Below are 21,051 nucleotides of genomic sequence, written 5' to 3' on the forward strand. Positions count from 1 at the left end.
AAGAATGTATCTATTGACATGGAAAGATATTCCTCATGTATTTTTGGGAAGGGATGAATCCTAGAAATGTATACAACAAGCACAAGGTAAGTTATCTTTGAGGAGTAAGAATATGGGTAATTTTTATTTTTCCTTCTTTGTATGTCTATACAACATTATCTTTTCAGACTTTTTACACACATTTAAAAAGCACTTTTTCGGGCTGGGGCTATAGCTCAGTGTTAGAACACTTGCCTTGCACTTGTGAGGCACTGGGTTCGATCCTCAGCACCACATGAGTGTGTATATATATATATATATATATATATATATATATATATATATGATATTGTGTCCATCCACAACTTTAAAAATATAAATAAATAAATAGCACTTTTTCTACAGGAACAAATATTATTTCCATAGGGGGAAAAAAGTTATTTTAAAAAATAAAAAGAACCTCTGCCAAAGTTAACACCTACCCCATTATGGGTCATCTGTGTCTTTTCTGGCTGCAGGGGGGTGGATAACAGGAATTGAATTCAGGGCACTAGACCACTGAGCCACATCCCCAGCCCTATTTTGTATTTTATTTAGAGACAGGGTCTCACTGAATTGCTTAGCACCTCACTTTTGTTGAGGCTGGCTTTGAAGTCATGATCCTCCTGCCTCAGCCTCCCGAGCCACTGGGATTACAGGCTTGTGCCACCGTGCCCAGCAGGTCGTCCATACCTCAATAGGAATTATGGGTCACAAAGTTCCCAATAAGTAACATTTAGTGAGAGCAAGGATTCAACTGGGTGAGAAAATGATTCCAGAGAGTGCGGGTCATAGTCCAGGCTGTGTTTGGTGGTAGGTCTGGAGAGGAAGGGGCAAGACAGAGCGCTAGAGGGGTGGAGCAGTGGGCCTTTAAACATTTAAACGGTTCTGCTTGGCCAGAACAAAGGCACTTATCCTCCAGGGATCAATCCTATGCCACAGGCCCTGCTCCACAAATCAAGTTTCTGGGGCACTGAGCCTTCCCCACACCCCCCACCCCAGCGCATCCAAGGACCTGCAGGATAATAGCAGAGGGGGACTGAGTGATGAGCCTGGCCTCCCTGCAGCCACGAGGGCAGCGAGCCTGAAGGCCACAGTACTGGCTTTTCGTCTACAGTTTGAAGCTCAAAGCACAAGAGCCTTAGAGAACGTGGGCCTTAATGCCCTCCAAAAAAATTTTTTTTTCCCCCACTCAGGCCACAATAGTCCTCTGATTGCCTTTGCTGCACTCAGGTATAGGTGAAACCAGGGTGGTTTGAAGGAGGTTGAGGTCAAGCAGATTTCCTGGGACTGCAGTGGGTAGGGGCTGTGTCTGCCCCGTCGACTGATCCACTCGTCCCAAGGCTCCTCTGGGCCCGTGACACAGTTTCTGTGATGTCTCAAGATCTGCTTCTGCTTCCTGTCCTTGAGACATCAAGTCTCCTGAGTTAAAAGGCTCATTGTTAAGCTGCTGCCTGGGAGGGAAGGAGCCCAAAGGGCAGAGGAGAGGTGCCCAACAGGGAGGCCCAGAGCTCAAGATAGGGGCCATCTCCGCAAGGGCAAATGCACAAGCAGGTGCCACCGCCCGTGACTGCAGAACCGGGGCTAGACTCTGCATTAGCTGGATGCCCTTCTCCTCCAGTACACCACCAGGAGGCCAGATTCCAGATTCCAGGGCAGGAAGGGACACCAGACCCTGCTCTGACACTCCCCCCACTGGACAGAGTTAAGCCCTCGATGCTGGGTTTCTAGATGGGAGATGAGCATGACGCCTAGTCCCATCTGGGATCACAGGCCACACAACTGAAATACACGTGTAAGGGGTGAGGGTGGTGGAGACAAGGATGTCACTGAAACAGGTGGGGCTCAGACAACCCCCCCCCCATGTGTGAACCCTGGACAGGACTCACATGTGAGTCAGGCTCCTAGGACACCCTCCATCACGTCTGTCTGTCTTTGGTCACTGATCCACCCCAGTGCCCTAGTTTGGGGAGTGGAGGGAGTGATTTTAACAGATTTAAATTTAAAAGGTTCAAAAATCGTATAATCGGGCTGGGGATGTGGCTCAAGCGGTAGCGCGCTCGCCTGGCATGCGTGCGACCCGGGTTCGATCCTCAGCACCACATACCAACAAAGATGTTGTGTCCGCCGAGAACTAAAAAATAAATGTTAAAAATTCTCTCTCTAAAAAAAATAAAAATAAAAAAAATTTAAAAAATTAAAAAAAAAAAACGTATAATCTTTTCCACTCCACTTCAATTATAATTACTACCTGACTCCGGCTTGTCAACCTGACACTGAGAAGTCATCTGTCAATAGTGGACAGGACTTCACTTCATAAATTAGGTACATGTGCTCATTAATTAACTTTTAAAACACTTTTTTTTTCCTTCAACTCTCAGAGCACATTGAACCAGCAGTTTTTTCAGGAGATGTTCTGGGGTACGTCAGTTCTGGAGCTGAAGAAAGAGGTGCTCGTATCCCAGTGTTAGCATTAACCATCTGTGTGACCTTAGACAAGTCCCTTCACCTCTCTGAATCCTCCGTTTCTTCACATAAAGTGAGATCGTCTGTCCTTGTAGGTTAGGCAGAGTGCAATACATGCTGTGAGCACCAATTAACAGGAAGTATTATTACAGTTAAAAAATAAAATAAAAAACTAGGGGAGGGCTGGATAAAGCTTCACCAGTCACTTCCAGTCTGCCCAGTGAAAGTGCAGGTCTTGCTCTGCGCCTCCTTGAATGGCTAAGTCTCAGAGACAGAACTTTTTCCATGAACATCACCCCATCTACCCCATCACCACCATCTTTTCTATCATGTTCCTTGAACAAACAAAACAGAAAAGTGGGTCTCTCACCAGGAGTCTGCTAACAGAACAATTCCTCGTCCTGGGAGGAGCCAGGAAGAGGAGAGGCGAACTCTTGAAATGACTTCAGGAGCCCAAACCCAAGGATTCCTTTCACATGTCTGTCTCCAGTTATCATCCCACCTGTAAAATGGGCTAAGGAGACGATGAGGAAGTGCATTGACATCACGTGCTAGATTGCTGAGTTTTATCCTGGACGGCTGAGTTTTATCACTGCTGAAAGAACTTGGGAGGAAAGAGTCTAAGAGGGGCTGGGGATGTGGCTCAAGCGGTAGCGCGCTCGCCTGGCATGCGTGCAGCCCGGGTTCGATCCTCAGCACTACATACCAACAAAGATGTTGTGTCCGCCGAGAACTAAAAAATAAATATTAAAAATTTAAAAAAAAAAAGAGTCTAAGAGGCCAACTGAACCACCGGATACCAGCCAGTGGCCATCTGCCTGGAGAATCTTCGAGCATCAAGAACTTCAGACAAAAAGTAGAGGCTGAGCATCCACAGGCCAAGAGCCTTGGAGTTTGAATAAAGGGGACCAGTCAGCCTCCAACACCAAGAGACATAAGACTGCCCCCTAAGAAACGCTCAGAAAATGCAGGCTGTGAGACTGCCTCTGTGATTCTGGCACGAGGCCCGGGAATCTGCATTTTGATAAGCAGCTAGGTCATTTCTGGGCAGGTGGTCCAGGTCCACACCTCTGACGGTCACCAACAACCTTCTCCAGCAAATCCTATTCCATTGCTTTGTTTGTGGGCAACGAACACGTCTCCTTCAGCAAGAGACCAAAAGAGAAGAAACAGAACTTCAATCCTCAAGCTTGGAAACTTGCAAGATAATTAATAGAGATGGGTTACTTGCTGGAAAAATGAAGTATTCATACACACACCATAGACTGGGTTAAAAAAAATAAATTACATTCAGGTGATTTAATATTTCTGAGATGGAATAAATTCAATGGCTAAGTGAAAGGCAAGAAGCAAACTATCTATCACCTGAAGTTAGCAGCTAAGATAATATTTCAACCACCCATTGTGAAAGGGACGCTTAGACCGACACCACAACAGGATGGCTGGACCCAGGAAGGGTTAAATACAATTGCATCTGGAAAAAAAATGGCTTATTACCACTCCACAGAAACCCAGAGAGAGGGGTTGGGGTCCAAGGTGACCTAATATTTTCATAAATAACTCGAAAGATGGAGTGGGAATTATGCAAATCAAGCCACAGATGATACAAAAATGGCAGGGACTGCAAATCTGTGAAGAATGAAATTTAACTAGTGGGCAATGTCTTTAAATTTGCCTTGATTGAATCTTGTATATTGAAGTCACACATTATTGTATCTGTTTATGGAGACTCAATGGGGCCAAACATAGAGTGATTTATGGAAGGAGAGATAATCCAATGCATAAGTAGAAAAGTACACACACCTGGAGAGACACTGGCACCGGCCAGGATGGTGGCACTGATGGGGGAGTGGCTGAGATGGTGTACCAGGCAACCAGAATGTTCTCTGCTGATGTGAGTTGTGCTAGGAGCTGGTGTGTAAAACCAACAAGGAAATGTGTCTGTGGCTGTTGGAACCACTTGCTCTGGATGCTACTTTCAGTGAGGATGCGGTGCTTAAATGCAGACCTGGATTGGAATTCAGAGTAGGACCGCACAGAGATGGTGGGGTGGAACCCTGGGTCGGCCAAGACTACTAGGATGTTAGGAAATGCTGACTGTGCCTAGGTGTCGGGCAAAGGTGCACAAAAGACAAAAGGGACCTGCAGGAGAGAACATTTTCCACTCCTATTAGGAAGAAACGATCATTCAAAGCACAGCGGGAATCATGAAAAAAAAAAGGGCAGCTTATGGTAACTCCATCCCTGGGGATGTTCTAGAAAGGCGACCAGACACCTCTCTACTTAGGATGCATTAGAGATTATTAAAAGCATTCCTTGCCCAGTTCAGGGGTGGGGGTGGGCCTCCTGACCTCTCCAAAGGTCATTTCTATCCCAAAGGATCACATGTTTGAAGGGCACTGGATAAAAATAAAGTCTATTAATCACAGAGCTGCCACACAATGTCCTAGGAGAGCCAGAAGAGAGAAGGGCAATCTACAGTGGACCTCACTCCACCAAGGAAGGAAGAGGGAGGCTGTGCACATCTGGGAAGAGCCAAGGAAACAGCCACTGAGATTTCCAGAAAGGCAACAGCAGCCTGTACTTAGGTCCCCCAAGCACTGCAGGGTCGGCAGGAAGGAGAGACCTTGTGGACAGGGAACCGGAACACAGCAAATGGCACTAAGAGCCCCTAAACAAAGACAGGCACTTTGGAGGAGAGGGTTCGACGCTAGTACTTTGTGCAGAGAGAGCAGGCTTGGTGGAGATAATCTACAAGGGGGGTAAATGTCAAAGAAAGGGGACTGGTAAGTGAGTTGAGCATGAGAAAGGGCGTGCAGGGTGTGGCCGGGAATATACAGGACTATTATTGGCTGGGCTTCCACCAACTACTAGAGAGAGTGAGTGAAAAGCTAACCCCAGGATCTATGATAGCAGAAAATCACCAAAATGAAAATAAAGCTTTTTAAAACAAGACTAGGGTGGCAATGCCCCAGGTCCACAACAGCTGCTAGCAGTTTTGATGGATGGGCTGCGGCAGCCAGACACAGCTGGAAAGCCTGCTCCGTGGGGGGTCTGAGGACCCTTCCCAGCCCGAAGCCCAGAACCAGACTCCCCAGGGCAACAAAACTGATCCCCATCCAGGAAGCAAGACCCAGGCCAAAGCAGGCACCCACTGGCATTGCCCAGAGGCATCGGGGCTGTGCCCTGCTTCCTCCTCATCCTGGACCGCAACTGCCTGAGGTGGGATGTTACCTGCAGGAGACATCTCAGGAATTTCACTGCACAGTGTGTTAAACAGCCAAATGGGGGTCATAGAGTTTGAGTTCTTCTAGCAAAATGTTCTCCAAACAGCTGTCACCCCACCAGGCACGGAATGACTTTTTGAAAATCACAAGAGGCCAGTGAAGAGGGAAGGAAAAGGCCCCACCTCCAGGGTCCTCCCTGGGCCCTCTTTCCCCTGGCTCACCCCCTGCCTTGGGGAAGATGGATGGGGCACCCGGGGAAGCCCCATGCCCAGTCCTGCCGCAGCTGCTTCCCTGAAGCCCCTTCTCCCCTAGGACAGGGGTCTGGGAAATCAGAGGAGAAGGCAGGAAGTAAGATCTTCAGGAGGGTGGATTTGAGGGCTGTCCTTGCCATGGAATGAACAGATGGCGGCTGATACAAGGAGAAGACAACAGGGCAGGATGCTAAACCCACCGCCCCCTGCTCTGGAAAGTGTGAAAGGACAAAAGCTGCTGACCACAGTCGCTCCTCAAGCTGAAGGCCCCTCGAGAAACAGCACAGTGACCTGGGCTCCCTGCCACCCCTCTCTCCCAGCCCCACGTCTGCAGACCCTAACCCAGGACCAGGCAGTCGCTTGTCCAGGAGAGGTTTCTGAAGCAGCAAGAAAAGTCTGGAGACGGATGGAGGGGCGTTTATTAAAGTGAGTCATCGTCCCAGAGAGATTCCTAGGTTGTCCTACCGAGGTCAGGGACAGAGAAGGAAATTAAAGAGAAACAAATGAAAAGCCACAAGCGCCTTTGGGGGTGGGGGGGGTGAGTTATGCTTTTGTTTGTAACTCTCTGAAATGGAGAAAGAAATAGAGGATGAATCTTAAAAGAGGAGGAGAGAGAGAGAGAGAGAGAGAGAGAGAGAGAGAGAGAGAGAGAATGTGCCTGAGGAAGGCCACCAAGAAGGCACTGCCAGATGGAGAAGGACAGGAGGCCTCCCGACAGGCTCCCCTGTGCAGACACCCTGGCTGCATCAGGAGGAGGGGACACTGGTGGAGGTGCAGGCGGGCGGCAGGGTGCAGGCCCAGGAGCAGTGGCCTGGCAGCCACGGAAGCAGAGGGCAGGGTGGGGCTGGGGCAGGAGCCGAGGCGCCCATACTTACTGTCACAGACGTAAGGCTTGTCGTGGTCTTCCTGAGAGGCAGCGTCGTGCCTCCTCCTGCCACCCGCAGAGCCGCGAGCCTGGGAAGACAGGGGGGTATGGGGATGCTCGTTATTATGATGGTCACACGGCTCAAGAGCATGCACCCTGGGAGGCCCTGCGTGCCTCGTCTCCATCTCTCCCACACCTTCGTCGAAGCACCAACGCCAACCCGGTTTTACAGGGGAGGAAACTGAGTCCCAGAGAGGTCAGGGAACTTGCCCTGAATCCCGCGGCTACTTGCCTGGGTCATCTCCTTAAGCGACTCCAAGGAGGGAGCACTATCATCTACATTTAATGGATGACAGGACTGAGGCAGCAGAGACGCTAAGTAACGAGCCCAAGGTCAAAAAGAACAGAGCCAGGACACAAACTCAGGACAGTCCGAATTCCTACCTGGTACTTGGGCTTCCATCCCACTAGGGCCTCCTCCTAGGGCTTCAGTGACCCTGGAGGAAGATGCCAGCCCTGATCCCTGCGCTAATCATCTGACTCCCATCATACTGGGAGCAAATCCTGGTGGGAGAGGAAATGCAATTGCAGTTGTCACTCCACTGCCCACTCCCCAAGTGTCCCAAGAGACAGCCAGGCCTAGTGGCCAGGCCCAGGACATAAGCCCAGACACAGGGGAGCTTCTGTCCCCTTGATGCTTGACCTTGGTTGGGATGGTTTCGGGTCAGGCCTCGCTGTGTGGTCTGCCTCGGGCCTCCAGCCAGTGACTTAAACCTTGACCCTCACAGTCTCCTGATGTGGCCCTGCTGTGTGCATCTCCCAGGGAGGGACCGCATGAGAAGGGGGGGGGGATGACTCTACTTTCAGGAGAAAACCAGCCCAAGAGGTTGCTGGCAGCTCTGCCGTCCAGGACAGTGGCTACAGGAATGTGGGAGGTTTATTTTTAAATCTCTGTAAGTCCCACACTGGTCACGTGGGTAGCACCCTACCTCCTCCAGGTCATTCTTTGGTAATGAGTAGCAGTAAACTCCCAGCCAAGGAAAAGGCCGGCTGAGGTCTTTGGGGACAGAGAGGAAGGGGCAGCAGATGAGAAATGAGACACAGCAGAGGCCTGGGGGGTGGGGGAGATGCAGCCGTCTCAGGGCCTGGCCTGCAAAATGGCCCTGGGGACTCACCGTGGCGAGGCCCGTACCCCAGGCCCCGGGCCCTCGCACACTCACAAAACACCCACACTGCACGATCAACCCCACCTGCCAAGCGGCTGCCTCTGCCACCTCCTCAGCTTGTCTCTCTCCAAAACAAACTCCTCCTCCCTCCCTCCAGTCTCTTCTCTGCCTCCCCACCCCGCCCCCCCCCACCCCGCACGAGTGACAGCCAGCCTCCCTCCTCCCCTCGCCCTCATTACTCAGAGTTGACCCCAAGAGGGAGCTGCCAGGCGCTGGCAGTCGCCCCAGGGCACTGACAGGCACCCATGCCCAGGATGCCAAGGGTGGTCGCCCTCGTTGCCTGCTCCCCCCCACGCCACCTCAGTGAAGCCAGGGACAGCTTGACGTGTACAGCCCACAGCCCTGTCACAGCCGCCAAGAGCAGGTGAAGGCAAGTCAAGCGGAATGACGAAGAACAGCAGCTGGGAAGGGGCTCGGAGAGGAGAAATACCTCCAGGGAAGAGGAGGGGTCAGCAGAGAACTGGAAGCGCCAGGGCTTCCGGGGCAGCTGCTGACGGAGGAGCAGCTCTGCAGAGAGCCAGGCTCGCAGGGCTGCAGGGCTGACTCCCTGGGCCTCAGTTTCCTCCAGCTGCAGGATGGGGATCTGGGTCGCATGGCACCTGGGGGGATGGGTGAGGTATTCTTCTAAGGCAGCAGCACCACAGATCCCCTGAAAGATCTCAAGCTTGGCCACTTGGAATCTACCTGCCCTGCTCAAATGTCACCTCCTCTAAGAAGCCCTCCCTGACCACCTTCTGTCCACTCGATAGCCTTTCCTCTGTCCAATCAAGCTTTCTCACAGCTCTTGAGCTGGCTGGCAGACAATGTGTACATGTGTTGTTTTACTTGCTCACTTTCTGTCTGTCCCACATGAGGTGGAGATCAGTCTATCTAGTCCATCACTATTCTCAGAACCAGGCACAGGGCAGCCCTTAAATGTTTGCCAAAAAAAAAAAAATGAATCCATCAATCTGGCTGGAAAGTCAATTATTGGTGGTCTCCTTCACTCTCTGTATCCACATGCTATTGATTCTTCCTTCAGAGATCATTGCAGCCTTCGCAATTCCTTTCTATTCCACAACCTGACCTCAACTGCTCAAAGAACCCACCAGCTGGGCTGTTCAGCCTAGTCCTTCCTGCAGGACTGCCAAACCATGTAGGCACAAGGGAGAAGGGACAGGAGCCCATGGTCATTCATTCATTCACACATTCTTTCATTGCCACCTATGACCCGCTTACACATCCAAATGGAGCCTAGTGCAGATCTCATCGGGTTTACCCCAACTCAGCTACATCCACGTTTTTGTTTTTAGTGGTCCCTGTCATGGCTAGTCTCTCCTCTACCCAGCCACATCCAATCTATGCTTTAGCCCTGCTATCATCCCATTCTTCCAAAAATCTTCCCCTTGCCGCACTGAAAAGTAAAAAGAGCCATGTGGATAGATTTGAACACCAGCTATATTAGCCAGTCTTTGGTTACTATAACAAAACTTCTTTTCTTTATAAACAAATGAAGTTCATTTTGACTTATGGTTCTGAAGATGTAAGGTCTAGGAGCCTCATCTGGCAATGGTCTTCTTGCTTGCAGGCTTGAGGTAGCCCAGAGCATCATAGGGCAAGTGTTAAGGAGCATGTGTATGTGTCACTCACGGGAGCGCCACCCTTATCTAATGACCTTATCGAATCCTAATCGCCTCCAAATTCCATAGTCAGATTAAGTTTTCGACCTCTGAACACCCAATTGGGATTAAATTCTGACACATGGAGCCAGGAGGACAATCAAACTGTAGCATCAGCCATGAGACTTGCACTAGTTACTTCTCAAAGCTTGGGTTTTCTCGTCTGTAAAATAGGAACAGGAACACCTCCAGAGCAATTTGTTGAGAGGGTTAGAGCAAAGGGTGTGACACCACAGGGTCAGTGCTAAGTCTATAGGAAGTTCTTGATAAATTATTTTTCTCTCCTTACCCACATTGATCTCTGTCATTTTTTGTTGTTGTTGGTGGTGGTGGTGATGGTTTGTTTGTTTTGTTTTGTTTTTGGTACCAGAAATTGAACCTAGTGGCACTTAATCACTAAACCCCAGTCCTTTTCTTTCTTTTATTTTTTTTCTTTTTTCTTTTCTTTTGAGACAGGGTCTCGATAAGTTGCTTAGGGCCTCACTAAGTTGCTGAGGCTGGCTTTGAACTCGTGATCCTCCTACCTTAGCCTCCAGAGTTGCTCGGATCCTATGGCTCTGTTTGCCCCTGGTTAATGCACTGTCAGAAACCTGCTGTGCTCTCATTGCATCTTAAGTTTTAGCATCTTCTCCTTAATCTGATTCTGAGGTCCTTGAGGGCAGAGATGGCACTTTGTACTTTATTATGAATCACTAACACTTAGCGTTATGCGGGGCTCACAGCATGCAGAGCTCTTTCCTGTGTATTAGTTCAGTTAATTCTTAAAATAACCTTTGAATTAGACTGAGTAGTAGTATTATTCCTATTTATCATGTGATGAAGCAGTCTCTGAGAGGGTTCATGACTGTCCACAGTCACGGGACCAGTAAAAGAAGCAGGACCTAGGTTTCCAGACACTGTTATGAAACCTTTGAAATGGATTTGCCAATAAAGAACCTGTCTACACTCTCTGAGAGCTGCCCACCTCATTGCACTCCGTCCCACCCCACCTCCCATTCACATACTGGTGGGCCGTGGCAGCCATGATTGTACCATAGGACCCTGCCCCATAGGCCACGGTTGATTGGGTGGTTCAGGATTAGTCACATGATTTTGGAGCTAATCAGAGTCTACCTCCAAGCTGGGCCAATCAGATTCCACCTCTAAGGGACTTGGAATTGGGAAACAATGACCCACAGTTAGTATAAGCCACTTGAACCATGGGAACCCATACATTCTGGAGCTATGGGGCAGAGAGTTAGAGGAAAGGAAGAATGAAGGAAGGGCTGGGGTTGTGGCTCAGTGGTGGAGAGCTTGCCTAGTGCTGTGAGGCCCTGAGTTCGATCCTCAGCACCACATAAAAATAAATAAATAAATAATAAAGGTATTGTATCCATCTGCAATTTTAAAAATAAATAAATAAAAGAAGAAGAAGAAGGCGGAGAGGAAAAAAAAAAAAAAAAGGGCCAGAAGAGGCCCGGGTTTCTTACTCTTCCCCAGTTCTAAGTCCCTGCCTCTTTCCTGCCTTTCCTGTGGTTTGGATCTTCAAAGATTGCTCAAATTTGGGGCAATGGCCCAGCAACTTTTCAAGTCCTCCCCATTTTTGCTTAAGCCATCAAGTTTCCTGCAACTAAAAGACCCTTAACTAGGGCAAACAGTCCAAGCCAAGGGCTCGTTCTTCTGTAACAGTTGTTCTCAAACAGTGGTCCCGGGATCCGTGTCAAAACTATTTTCATAATAATACTAGAACACTATTTGCTTTTTCCCTCTCATTTTCTCAAAAGTGGATAATGGAGTTTTCCAGAGGCTACATGATGCGTGATGATGCTTTCACTGTGAGCTTAGGTATTCTTAAGCTTAAATTTTTTGTTTTAATTTCTAATGTAGCACGTCACTAGTGAAATAAGTCTCACTGGTTATAATCAGAACAATACCTTTGCAGGGGGCTCACAGTGATTTTTAAGAGTGTAAGGAATTGTTCAGATGAAAAAAAAAAATTAAGGACCATTGCTCAAAATCTTTGCTACTGAAAGTGTGGTTCCTCAGACCTACAGGGCCAACAGCACCCAGGGTCCTGTTAACAAGTCAGGAGCTCAGCCCACACAACCCAGACCTGATGCCTCAGAATCTGTACTTTTCCAAGATCTTTGGGATCTTCGTATGCACTCTTAAGTTTGAGATGCACCAGACTGCACCATAGTGCATCAAAAAATACTAATTAATAGATAGATTCAATGATAATACTCACGTGGATGACTTAACAATAATTTTATGAACCTTAACAAGCTGTGATTTCTCAGGCTAAAGTTATCATAAACATACTTGTTAATTGTTAGATTTAAACTGCTCCCACCCCTCAGGGAACCTACATTATCAGAACTCCCAGAGCTATTCCCTTGGCTTGTACCCTCCCTTCTAATGCCTCGGCTTTATTAAGCACTCAAAATTGGCTGTGTATTCTTATTTCCATTTTACTGAAGAAGAAACTGAGGCCCAGAGTACTTTTACAATGTGGTCACGGTCACAGAGTTTATATAATTTATCCAAGGAGTAGAAGGTGATGAAGCTGGGGTTGGAACTCATGGGTTTGAAGTTCAAGTAAGGCAGAACCCATCTTGTAAACTCTACCTGAGCCCTGACTTCCTCATGTGTACACAGAGCACCTGAACATCTTGTCAACCTGCAGACCCTGATCCAGTCCATGTAGGGCAGAGGCTGGGCTTCTGCCTTACTAATGAGCTTGCTTGCTCCAAGGTAATACTGAAACCCCAATCCAGGACTACACATGGAGGAGCCAGGCCTAGACTACCCACGGAAATGGGAGGAGTTATTCACCAGTAGCCATCAGCTTAACTGAGGCTATGGGTGAAGTAGTGTCACATGCTATTGCAGCACAAAGAGGCCCACCCATACCTTTCTGGGTTCTTCCATGGCTCCCACCATGGTGGTATGTCCATAATGTCATTGTACAACATGGAGCCAGTAGCTGCTAATCGGCGAGCACTGGCTGGACCCCAAGCTAGTCTCAGCCCCATTCAGTCCCCTCGCTGTTTCATGCCTTCTCTAGGCTCCCCTGAAGTCGGGGTATGACTATTTCTTTCTGTCATAGTTTGAATGTGAGGGGGGCCCAAAAAAAGCTCACGTGTAAAACAATTCAAAAAGATTCAGAGGAGAAATGATGGGGTGGCGAGAGTCTTAACCCAATCAGTGAATTAATCCCTTGACAGGGATTAACTGAGTGGTAACTGAAGGTGGGTGGGTGTGGCTGGAGGAGGTGGGAATTGGGGCGTGGCTTTAGGTATATATTTGTATCTGGCCAGTGGAGTCTCTCTCTACTTCCTGATCATCATGTGAGCTGCTTCCCTTGGCCACCTTCTTCCACCCTGATGTTCAGCCTTACCTTGAGCCCAGAGGAATGGAGCCAACCTTCTATGGCCTGAGACCCCTGAAACCATAAGCCCCTAAATAAACTTTTCCTCCTCTACAGTTGTTCTGGTTGGGTCCTTTAGTCACAGCAGCAAAAAAAAAAAAAAAAAAAAAAGCTGACTAAAACACTTTCTGTTTTCCATGATTCACTTTCTGATTCCATGGGCCCTGGCTACATGCTGAGCATTGAGCAGGCACAACTCCATGGAGAAAGCACAGAGCTGTCTCCAAATCCTGGCTTCTCCCTGACAAGGCTGAGTGATCTTGCCCAAGTATTTAACCTTTTGGGGAGTAATAATACCAACTTAAAGGAATGAAAGAAAAAGTTTCAATCAATAGAAAAATACCAGGAACCACACTTGTCATTTCAAATTTTCCAGTAGCTACATTTAAAATAAGACAGAGGATCTGGGCTAGCGTGTAGCTCTGTGGTATAGGGCATTTTTAGCATGCTCAAAGACCCGGATTCAATCCCTAGCACTCGAAAAAAAATAAATGAAAATAAGGCAAACATTTTTTTAAAATGTGCATTTAATTTTACTAAAACATAATTTATTTTAATAATTTATTTAACCCATGTATCCGAAATATTATAATTTCAAAATGTAATAAATATTAAAATTGATAACGAGATGTTCTATGCTCCTGTCTTCGTGCTAAGTCTTTGAAATCTGGTGTGTGTTTTCCATTTATAGCACTTCTCAGTTTGGACCAGTTGCCCCATGTGGCCAGCAGCCTCTGCAATGGACAGTCAGAAATATAGAATATAGTGTAAAGCATCTGACACAAGTCATCACTGTCTGCATAGTAACTTCATTGTAAAGAGCCCGTCGCATTGCCTGGTTTAGAGTAAGTACATTGTAAGTATTAATGGCTGTGGCTGCTGCTATTGCTATTGACAATCTCACAGAGCAGACACCCAATTCCTATTCACTGACTGCGAGTCCAATCTTCTAGATTTATATTGAGAGTGCAGAAAATGTTAAGAGGACCATTTTCTACAGTCTACTCTAGTAGGTTTGGTTCAGGAGACAGGAAGCAGGTCAGGAGTTACACAGGCCTCGAGGTTCAAAGGAATTTCAAGCTCCAAAGCCTTCTTCCAAGATGGAATCAGACATCAATTATTTTGTAGGCAACCCTACCTGCTGAACGAAGTAATGAGTCTAGGCAAGTTCGTTGGTGGCTATGAAAATCACTAGGTGAAAATTTGTGGAGGAAATTTATAAGGGAGGAATCAGGCTGGCAATAAATCTACTGACCAATTCAAAGACCACTAAAAGCAGAAGAACTGGAGACCATGTGCCTCCAATAAAAGGTACATCTCACCACCAAGGAAAGATTCTTGCCTACCTCAAAATAAATATTTATAGATACACACACACACACACACACACACACACACACACACACACAAATAACCTCAATCTATTTAAGTCTCTAATCAAACAACAGTAGTACCTTTATCCACAGGAAATATGTTCCGAGACTCCCCATGGAGCACTGAACCCTAGATAGTACCAAATCTTATAATTTAATGCCTTTTCCATCTTAACTAAGCACTTATCATGCATTGTGGCCATAACTTCTGCAGTTTGAGGTGTAACAGCAAAGGTAGTAGGAATTTCTTTTTTCTTCTTTACAATGTCACAGATAAAAGATGCTTACTGTTGATCTTAGCAACCTCAACATCTGATATGTTTTTTCTTTCTTTAAGAACTTTCACCTGTTCATTTAAAGGGAATACTTTATGGCTTCTCTTTGATGTATCCAAATCACAGGCATCACTACTCTTGTGCTGTGGGGCCACTATTAGGTAAAATAAGAGTTACTTGAACACAGTGCTACAAAACTAGCACAGTCTATCTGGTAACCTAGACAACCCTGATGTGACTAATGGGAGGGTGGCATATACAGTGTGGATGCACTGGTCAAAGGGGCGATTCACATTCCAGGCATGACAGAGATGGACAACCCAAGATTTCATCACCCTACTCAGAATGGTGCATGATTTTAAATTTATGAATCAGAAGTTTCTGGAATTTCCATTCAATATTTTCAGACCAGGGTTGACCACAGGTAACTAAAACCATGGAAACCAAAACCACAGAAAGAAAAGACAACTATACCAGTTTCCAGGAAATACAATGGACAGAGGAAGACATAAAAGCACCACTACTCCACCAAATCCTGAATGTGAGAAATTCTACAAGACAAGACAAGTTCTTCAACAAATCAATGGCATGGAGGTTTAACACAAAAATGTCTGTGGTAGAGTGTCATGAGAAAGAGGTATGTGTGGAATAAAGGAGACTTAGGCTGCAAACCAATCAACCAGTACTGGGCATTTTTTTGAGAAATCCAGGGGAAATGAACAGAGGCTGGATAGTAGCTATTAGAATCATGGTCATTTTTACTAAGTATGAAAATGAAATCTATTAGAGATACACTCTAATGTCTAGGATTTGCTTCCTACCCACTCCTGCTCATGAGGAAAGAATCAAACACAGAAACCAATGAAAAGTGGGAGAAAAGAACAGATGAGACAAAACAGTCAAAACACTGGCAACTGATGAAGCTGGTGACAGCGATATAAGAACGCACCATCAGACAGCTGGCCTGCCCTCACTGAGAGATCCCTGCTCCTGTCAGCAGATCCGAGCATCTGAGCCCATGGTGCGGGCAGTGCGAAACTACATGCAACTGTCGACTGAGAACTTGCCTGTGATATACAGTTCAACACCCTATCCCAGATCTGCTGAATCAGGACTGCTGACCACAGGTCCCCAGGAATCTGCATTTAAAAGCTCTCTCAGAGATACTGTTGTCCACTAAAGCATAGGGGGCTGTGAGAGTAGGGAGGCTTGCGAGAATCATTATTGGACCCAAACCCACAGAGCAAACTTCTTATCTTGGGGGGAAAGGTCCTGCCTGCAGCCTCAGGCCTAAGAGAGTGAATCTCCAGTGGGGAGCCTCAGTTTACCCCTGGAGGGTCCTCTCCATCTCATTACTATCCAATGCCCTTGCAGACCACAGAAGGTCAACCACAGAAAGCCCCTCTGGGCTTGTACATGAGGCCTCTGGAGAACCAACCTGGGGCCTGAAGGCACCACCCTGGCTTGGCTCTCTCCCCGCCAGGGACCAACCACTACCTGGTTTTCATCCCTTCTTCCAGGGGTTTCCCTCTGCCCATCCCAGCTCTGACCCCTTCCTTGCCCCATCCCAGACTCCAAAGCTCATGCCAAACCCACTTGGGCACCATCAGCTGCATCCCCCCTTCTTCCCCAGCAGGCTCCTGCTCCCAGCCTAGGGAAGCGCACCCCCAAAGTTTGTGTCCTGACCCTGTCATTCTGGGATGACCCCAGGAAACTTTCAGCCTTTTTTCATGACTGAGTGATGGGCCCAACAGACACCCTGTCCTCATCCTCCTCCTCCCCCGCAGAGCGCCCTCTGCCTCCTCTCATCCCTCTTGCCAGCATGGAACTCCTCCAGGCTCTGACCGGATCAGAGCCCCTCTAGAGTGTTCCTCTCTGAGTATTCTCCAAGCCAGACCATGGGTGTGAGATCATCTTGCTTCAGTGGGACCTGGAATAAGTCCAGGGATCGATTATTGGCCTGACCTCAGCTCTGCTCTTTCCTCCCTTGTGATATCCCCCACTTACCCGTCCTCTGGTCCTATTCTTTCGCTTGGGAATATCCTCTTCTAAATCCTCTTCTTCATTCCCTTCTTCTACATTCTCATCATTTTCCAAAACCCTCTGGAATGACAAGAAAATCAGTAGAAGATTTGAGAAATCAAATGCAAAGGAGAAAATCGTCAGAGGGTCATTCTTAAGGTGTTCCATTGTTTGTTTGTTTTGTTTGTTTTGTTTTTTGCTTTTGTTTTGTTTAGCAAAGTGAGGCTGCTATTCCTGATGCTTGGGAAGTTGAGCCTCTGAGATGCTGCCCAGGAGTTTGACATTCCTCAAGCCCAAGCCCAAGCCCCTTCCAGCCAAGTCCTCCTAGAACACCAAACTTCTCCACTCTTTGAGCCCAAGAAGAGTTTTCTGAGAATACTCTGGCAGTGCTATGATTTGGATGTGAGGTGTCCCCCAAAAGCTCATGTGTGAGACAATGCAAGAAGGTTTATAGGAGAAATGATTGGGTTATGAGAGTCTGAGACCAATCAGTGGCTTAATCCCCTAATGGGATTAACTGAGTGGTAACTGAAGGTGGGTAGGGTGTGGCTGGAGAGGGGTACCTGGGGGTGAGCCTTTGATATATATTTTGCATCTCGTGAGTGGAGGCTCTCTCTGCTTCCTGATCATCATGTGAGCTGTTTCCCTCCACCACACTCTTCCACCATGATCTCCTGCCTCACCTGGAGCCCCAGAGAATGGAGCCGGCCATCTATGGACTGAGACCTCTGAAACCATGAGCCCCCAAATAAACTTTTCTGCCTCTACGATTGTTCTGGTCAGATCTTTTAGTCATAGCCGTGACAAAGCTGATTAAAACAGGCAGAAATGCTTTTCTATGGAGCCACGTCATTTTTATCAAAACTTACTTTCTTTAATGTAATCTTTCCTTTTGTTCCTATCAAAGGCCACCTCAGAACCATGAAAATGTGTTTGTCCTTTCCCTGTCATTCTGAAACCTGCCCTGTCTAAAAAAGAAAACAAGTAACTTCCTGCTCATCTGACCAGAATGTAACGTTAACGTACTGCTCGTAAGAATCCACTTTAAAAGAAAAAAAAATATATTTTCATGATAGTTCTTGACTTGTCATAGAGTTTAAAGATCACGAATTCAAATGATCTCTCTCCGGTAGCCCTGAGAGTCACAGAGAATCCAATTTCCATTTTACAGGTGAATAAAACTGAGGCTGAGAACCATTTTGATGGTTCAAGATCATAGAGGGAGGGCATGAGTAGAATAAGGTCAGGTGCATGAGCTCCGCTTCCCGTTGGTTTCTCAGACCTCAGGAATGAGAACTGCAGGTTCATCACAGTGTACTCTTCATACAGGGACCTGAGCACTTCACTCCCTTAGAAGAGGGGAGGGAAGAAGTGGAGTATGGACCCCCAGGTTCAAGGGAAGGTTCCAAGATCATGGCAGGAGACCCAGGCCTTCACCATGGGAGTAGGAAAAGAGGGAAGGGGCTTGGAACTCACTGAACTCCATATCAGGGCCCTGAGAACTTCCATATGGGCTCACTGTGTGACTCAGTTCCCCCATTTATAAAACAGAAATCAATTCAATCTTCATTCATATCTAGCACTAGCTCCAAGGCAGGTACTGCACTAAGGCAAGATGCAACATAGCGGAGTCTTGGCCTCAAATCAACCCCACAGTCTGGAGAAGAGAGGGCAGATTTAAAGAACATGCATAACCACATAATGCCAGCTGTTATAAAGTCAAGTTCAGGGTACATGAGAGGGCAAAATGACAAAAAGGGAATTTTACCTCATCTGAAGGTTGGGGGAGGCTTCCTGAGGACAAGGGGAAATGAGATATGGAGAATGAGCAAAGACTAGCCTTGGGAATGGAGACAGGGAAGAGGGAGGAAGAGAGGAAAGAGCTTCTAGGCAGGGAGACCAGCATGAGCAAAGGGGAGAGGACCGTGGCTTGTCCCAATAGCAGAAAGGGCTGGTGTGACCAAAGTTTGGTGGCTCCAGGAGAGAGATGGCTAAGATGCAGCCAGAAAAGTGTGCAGGAAACACACTTATACAGGATGACACCACAATCCTTGGGGGAATGTTGCAAAAATTTAAAAAAACTATGGAAAGTCTTAGAAAGTAGCACACAACACATGGACATCGGATGTTACCATTGCTATTCAAATAGCCTCCCGGACACACCGCTGACCTGTCCTCAAAGAAGGAAGCCCAGGAGTGGGTTACTAGTGATCTTCTGCTCCTGCCTTCCTGCCAGAGTGCTCTGCTGCAATCATAGCAGCCAGGATACCCCTGTCACCCAATCCTTCCAAAGAGCTCCAAAGAGTTCTAGTGAATTCTTCTCCAATTTCCCTCCCAGTTTTATTTAGGAACCCACCAGCCAATGATACTTATGGATCTCTGGGTCAGCCTTTACCATCTAATAGTCACAGCTGAGTCTGCTGGATGTGACCTCTGGCTCATAACTAGGAAATGTTGGCTCTGGAGCAGGCCCTTGGCTTCCTGACCTGCAGGTGGGACCACTAGTGAAATCCAAGCAAAACAATGACAAACACTGTGCAGTCTTCAGTGAAAAAATGTAGCATAAATATACGGTGTAGTTATTAGGACTGCGGTGGCTGATCACACAGCTGTCTTGCAAAGCTTCTGAGTCTTGAGGTCATTTAATCATGGTAAGTTCCAAGTGTCTGGAATTTAAAGGTCATTGCCTCTGGCATCTCAGTACAATTCTGACTCCACTGTCATTTTTCATGATAAGGGTATTTATTGTCCATAATACAGACTCTGGGTTGGAAGGTGAAAGATGGGTGGAGGCAGATGAGCTGGTCCCCAGACTGTCACGCAGCCTCAATGTCCAAGAGTGAACTGATGTCTCCTCTCCCTGAGGTTCTGTCCCTCTTCTCCCCACCAGCTCCCTTGTGACTCTGGAATCTCCAGTCCATGCCCCATAACAGTGTCTGCATTTCTCTCAATGTGGCCCTGACACCAGGAGTCTCTCTATGTGAGTCTTAACTCAGAAGGAGCCAGGACACCCTAAAAAACAAAGCTCATTTCAGGCCTCAGATAGCAGAGGGGGAGAGTCCAGTCCAAGAAGTGAAGGGCAGGGGTGGTCCAACTATAGAATCAGCTTATCCCCAGTAACATACCAGCAGTCCCTGTCCAAGGACATTGTCTGCAAAATAAACACATTTTAAAATAACTTTTCTCTCTGCTACTCTAAACAGTCTTTACAGTGATGATAATAGTGGTTTGTGGTTGTATCGGAAAAAAAAAAAAGTGAGAGAGAAAGAAAAAGAAAAAATTCCTTTTCAAAGATTCCATTATCTCCAGCCAGGAATACTACAAAATCTAACAAATGTCACTATGTTGGCCCTACATCCAATCTCCTCTCCATGCAGAACCAGAGGGATCTTTATAAAATATAAATTCACTGCCCTGATTAAAATCCTCCAATTGGCTTCCTCTTTTATTTTACATGAAACTGAAAGCCACTTCCACGTCCCTTGAGGCTGACAGGTCTGGCTCCTGGCCACCTGTCCAGCTCCACCCTGGGCTCTTCTCCCTGGCACCACACTTGAGCCACATGGGCCTTCCGTCTGTTCCAGCAACACAAGCTCTGACCTACCTCGGGGCCTTCAGCACACTGTTCCTCTGCCCAGAAAGCTCTTTAACTGAGGTTAAACCCCTTGTATTCCTTAGGACACTACCTAGAATCTGCCCCGACCCTTCTTCTACTGAATCTTCATCTTGTGTGTACATCTCATAGTACTTTTCCAAGAACACAATATTTTATGTCTTACTTGTTCTCTGTCTGTATGTCACCAGACTACAGGTGGAGAGGGCAGGTCTCCCTTGGCCCCTCTCTGCAGCACCTGACACAGTTCCTCCTCAAGGGAAGCCTTCATGAAACTTTGGTCAAATGAATGAAAATAAAAGAAAAAACTATAGACCATTGACTCCCTAGGTATTTTGGTAACGTGAAGCCAACGAACACAAGTGAATCTGTTTGGCTTCGGACGCTGCCTCAGCTTTGAGCACAGGAGAACAGCCCCTGGCTCTGCACATGGCAGCCATTTAGTTTTATGAATATAAATATTCTGATCTATAATAGACCAGAGTTTCAGGAGAAGAACTCAAACCCACCTCCAGTTCTGCAGGAAAAGGGCCACACATCACTCAATATCAAGGCTTCTGGGCAATGGGTCTGTCCCATTCGCTGATTCTGTCAAAGTCCACTATGTAACCAAACACGACACTAAGGGGTCACAGAGAGGTGACAAAC

At 47.2% G+C, this 21,051-nt stretch overlaps 1 protein-coding gene across 10 annotated transcripts in view; it reads right to left on the minus strand.

Moving 5' to 3' along the window:
- The window catches only part of DPF3 (double PHD fingers 3), a 314,874-nt gene that overhangs the window by 147,487 nt on the left and 146,336 nt on the right, over window positions 1-21,051 (minus strand). For all 10 annotated transcript variants that reach the window (XR_014021403.1, XR_014021404.1, XR_014021405.1 and 7 more), the window contains exons 5-6: window positions 16,776-16,871; window positions 6,838-6,916 (exon numbers count right to left, since the gene is read on the minus strand). Coding sequence is in view for 6 of the 10 variants with exons in the window: in XM_081289488.1 (XP_081145614.1) it covers window positions 6,838-6,916; window positions 16,776-16,871 (175 nt within the window). In the remaining 4 variants the exon portion in view is untranslated. The remainder of the gene's footprint in view (window positions 1-6,837; window positions 6,917-16,775; window positions 16,872-21,051) is intronic.

Source organism: Spermophilus citellus, assembly GCF_964194105.1.
Source record: "Spermophilus citellus genome assembly, chromosome: 4".
NCBI lineage: Eukaryota > Metazoa > Chordata > Mammalia > Rodentia > Sciuridae > Spermophilus > Spermophilus citellus.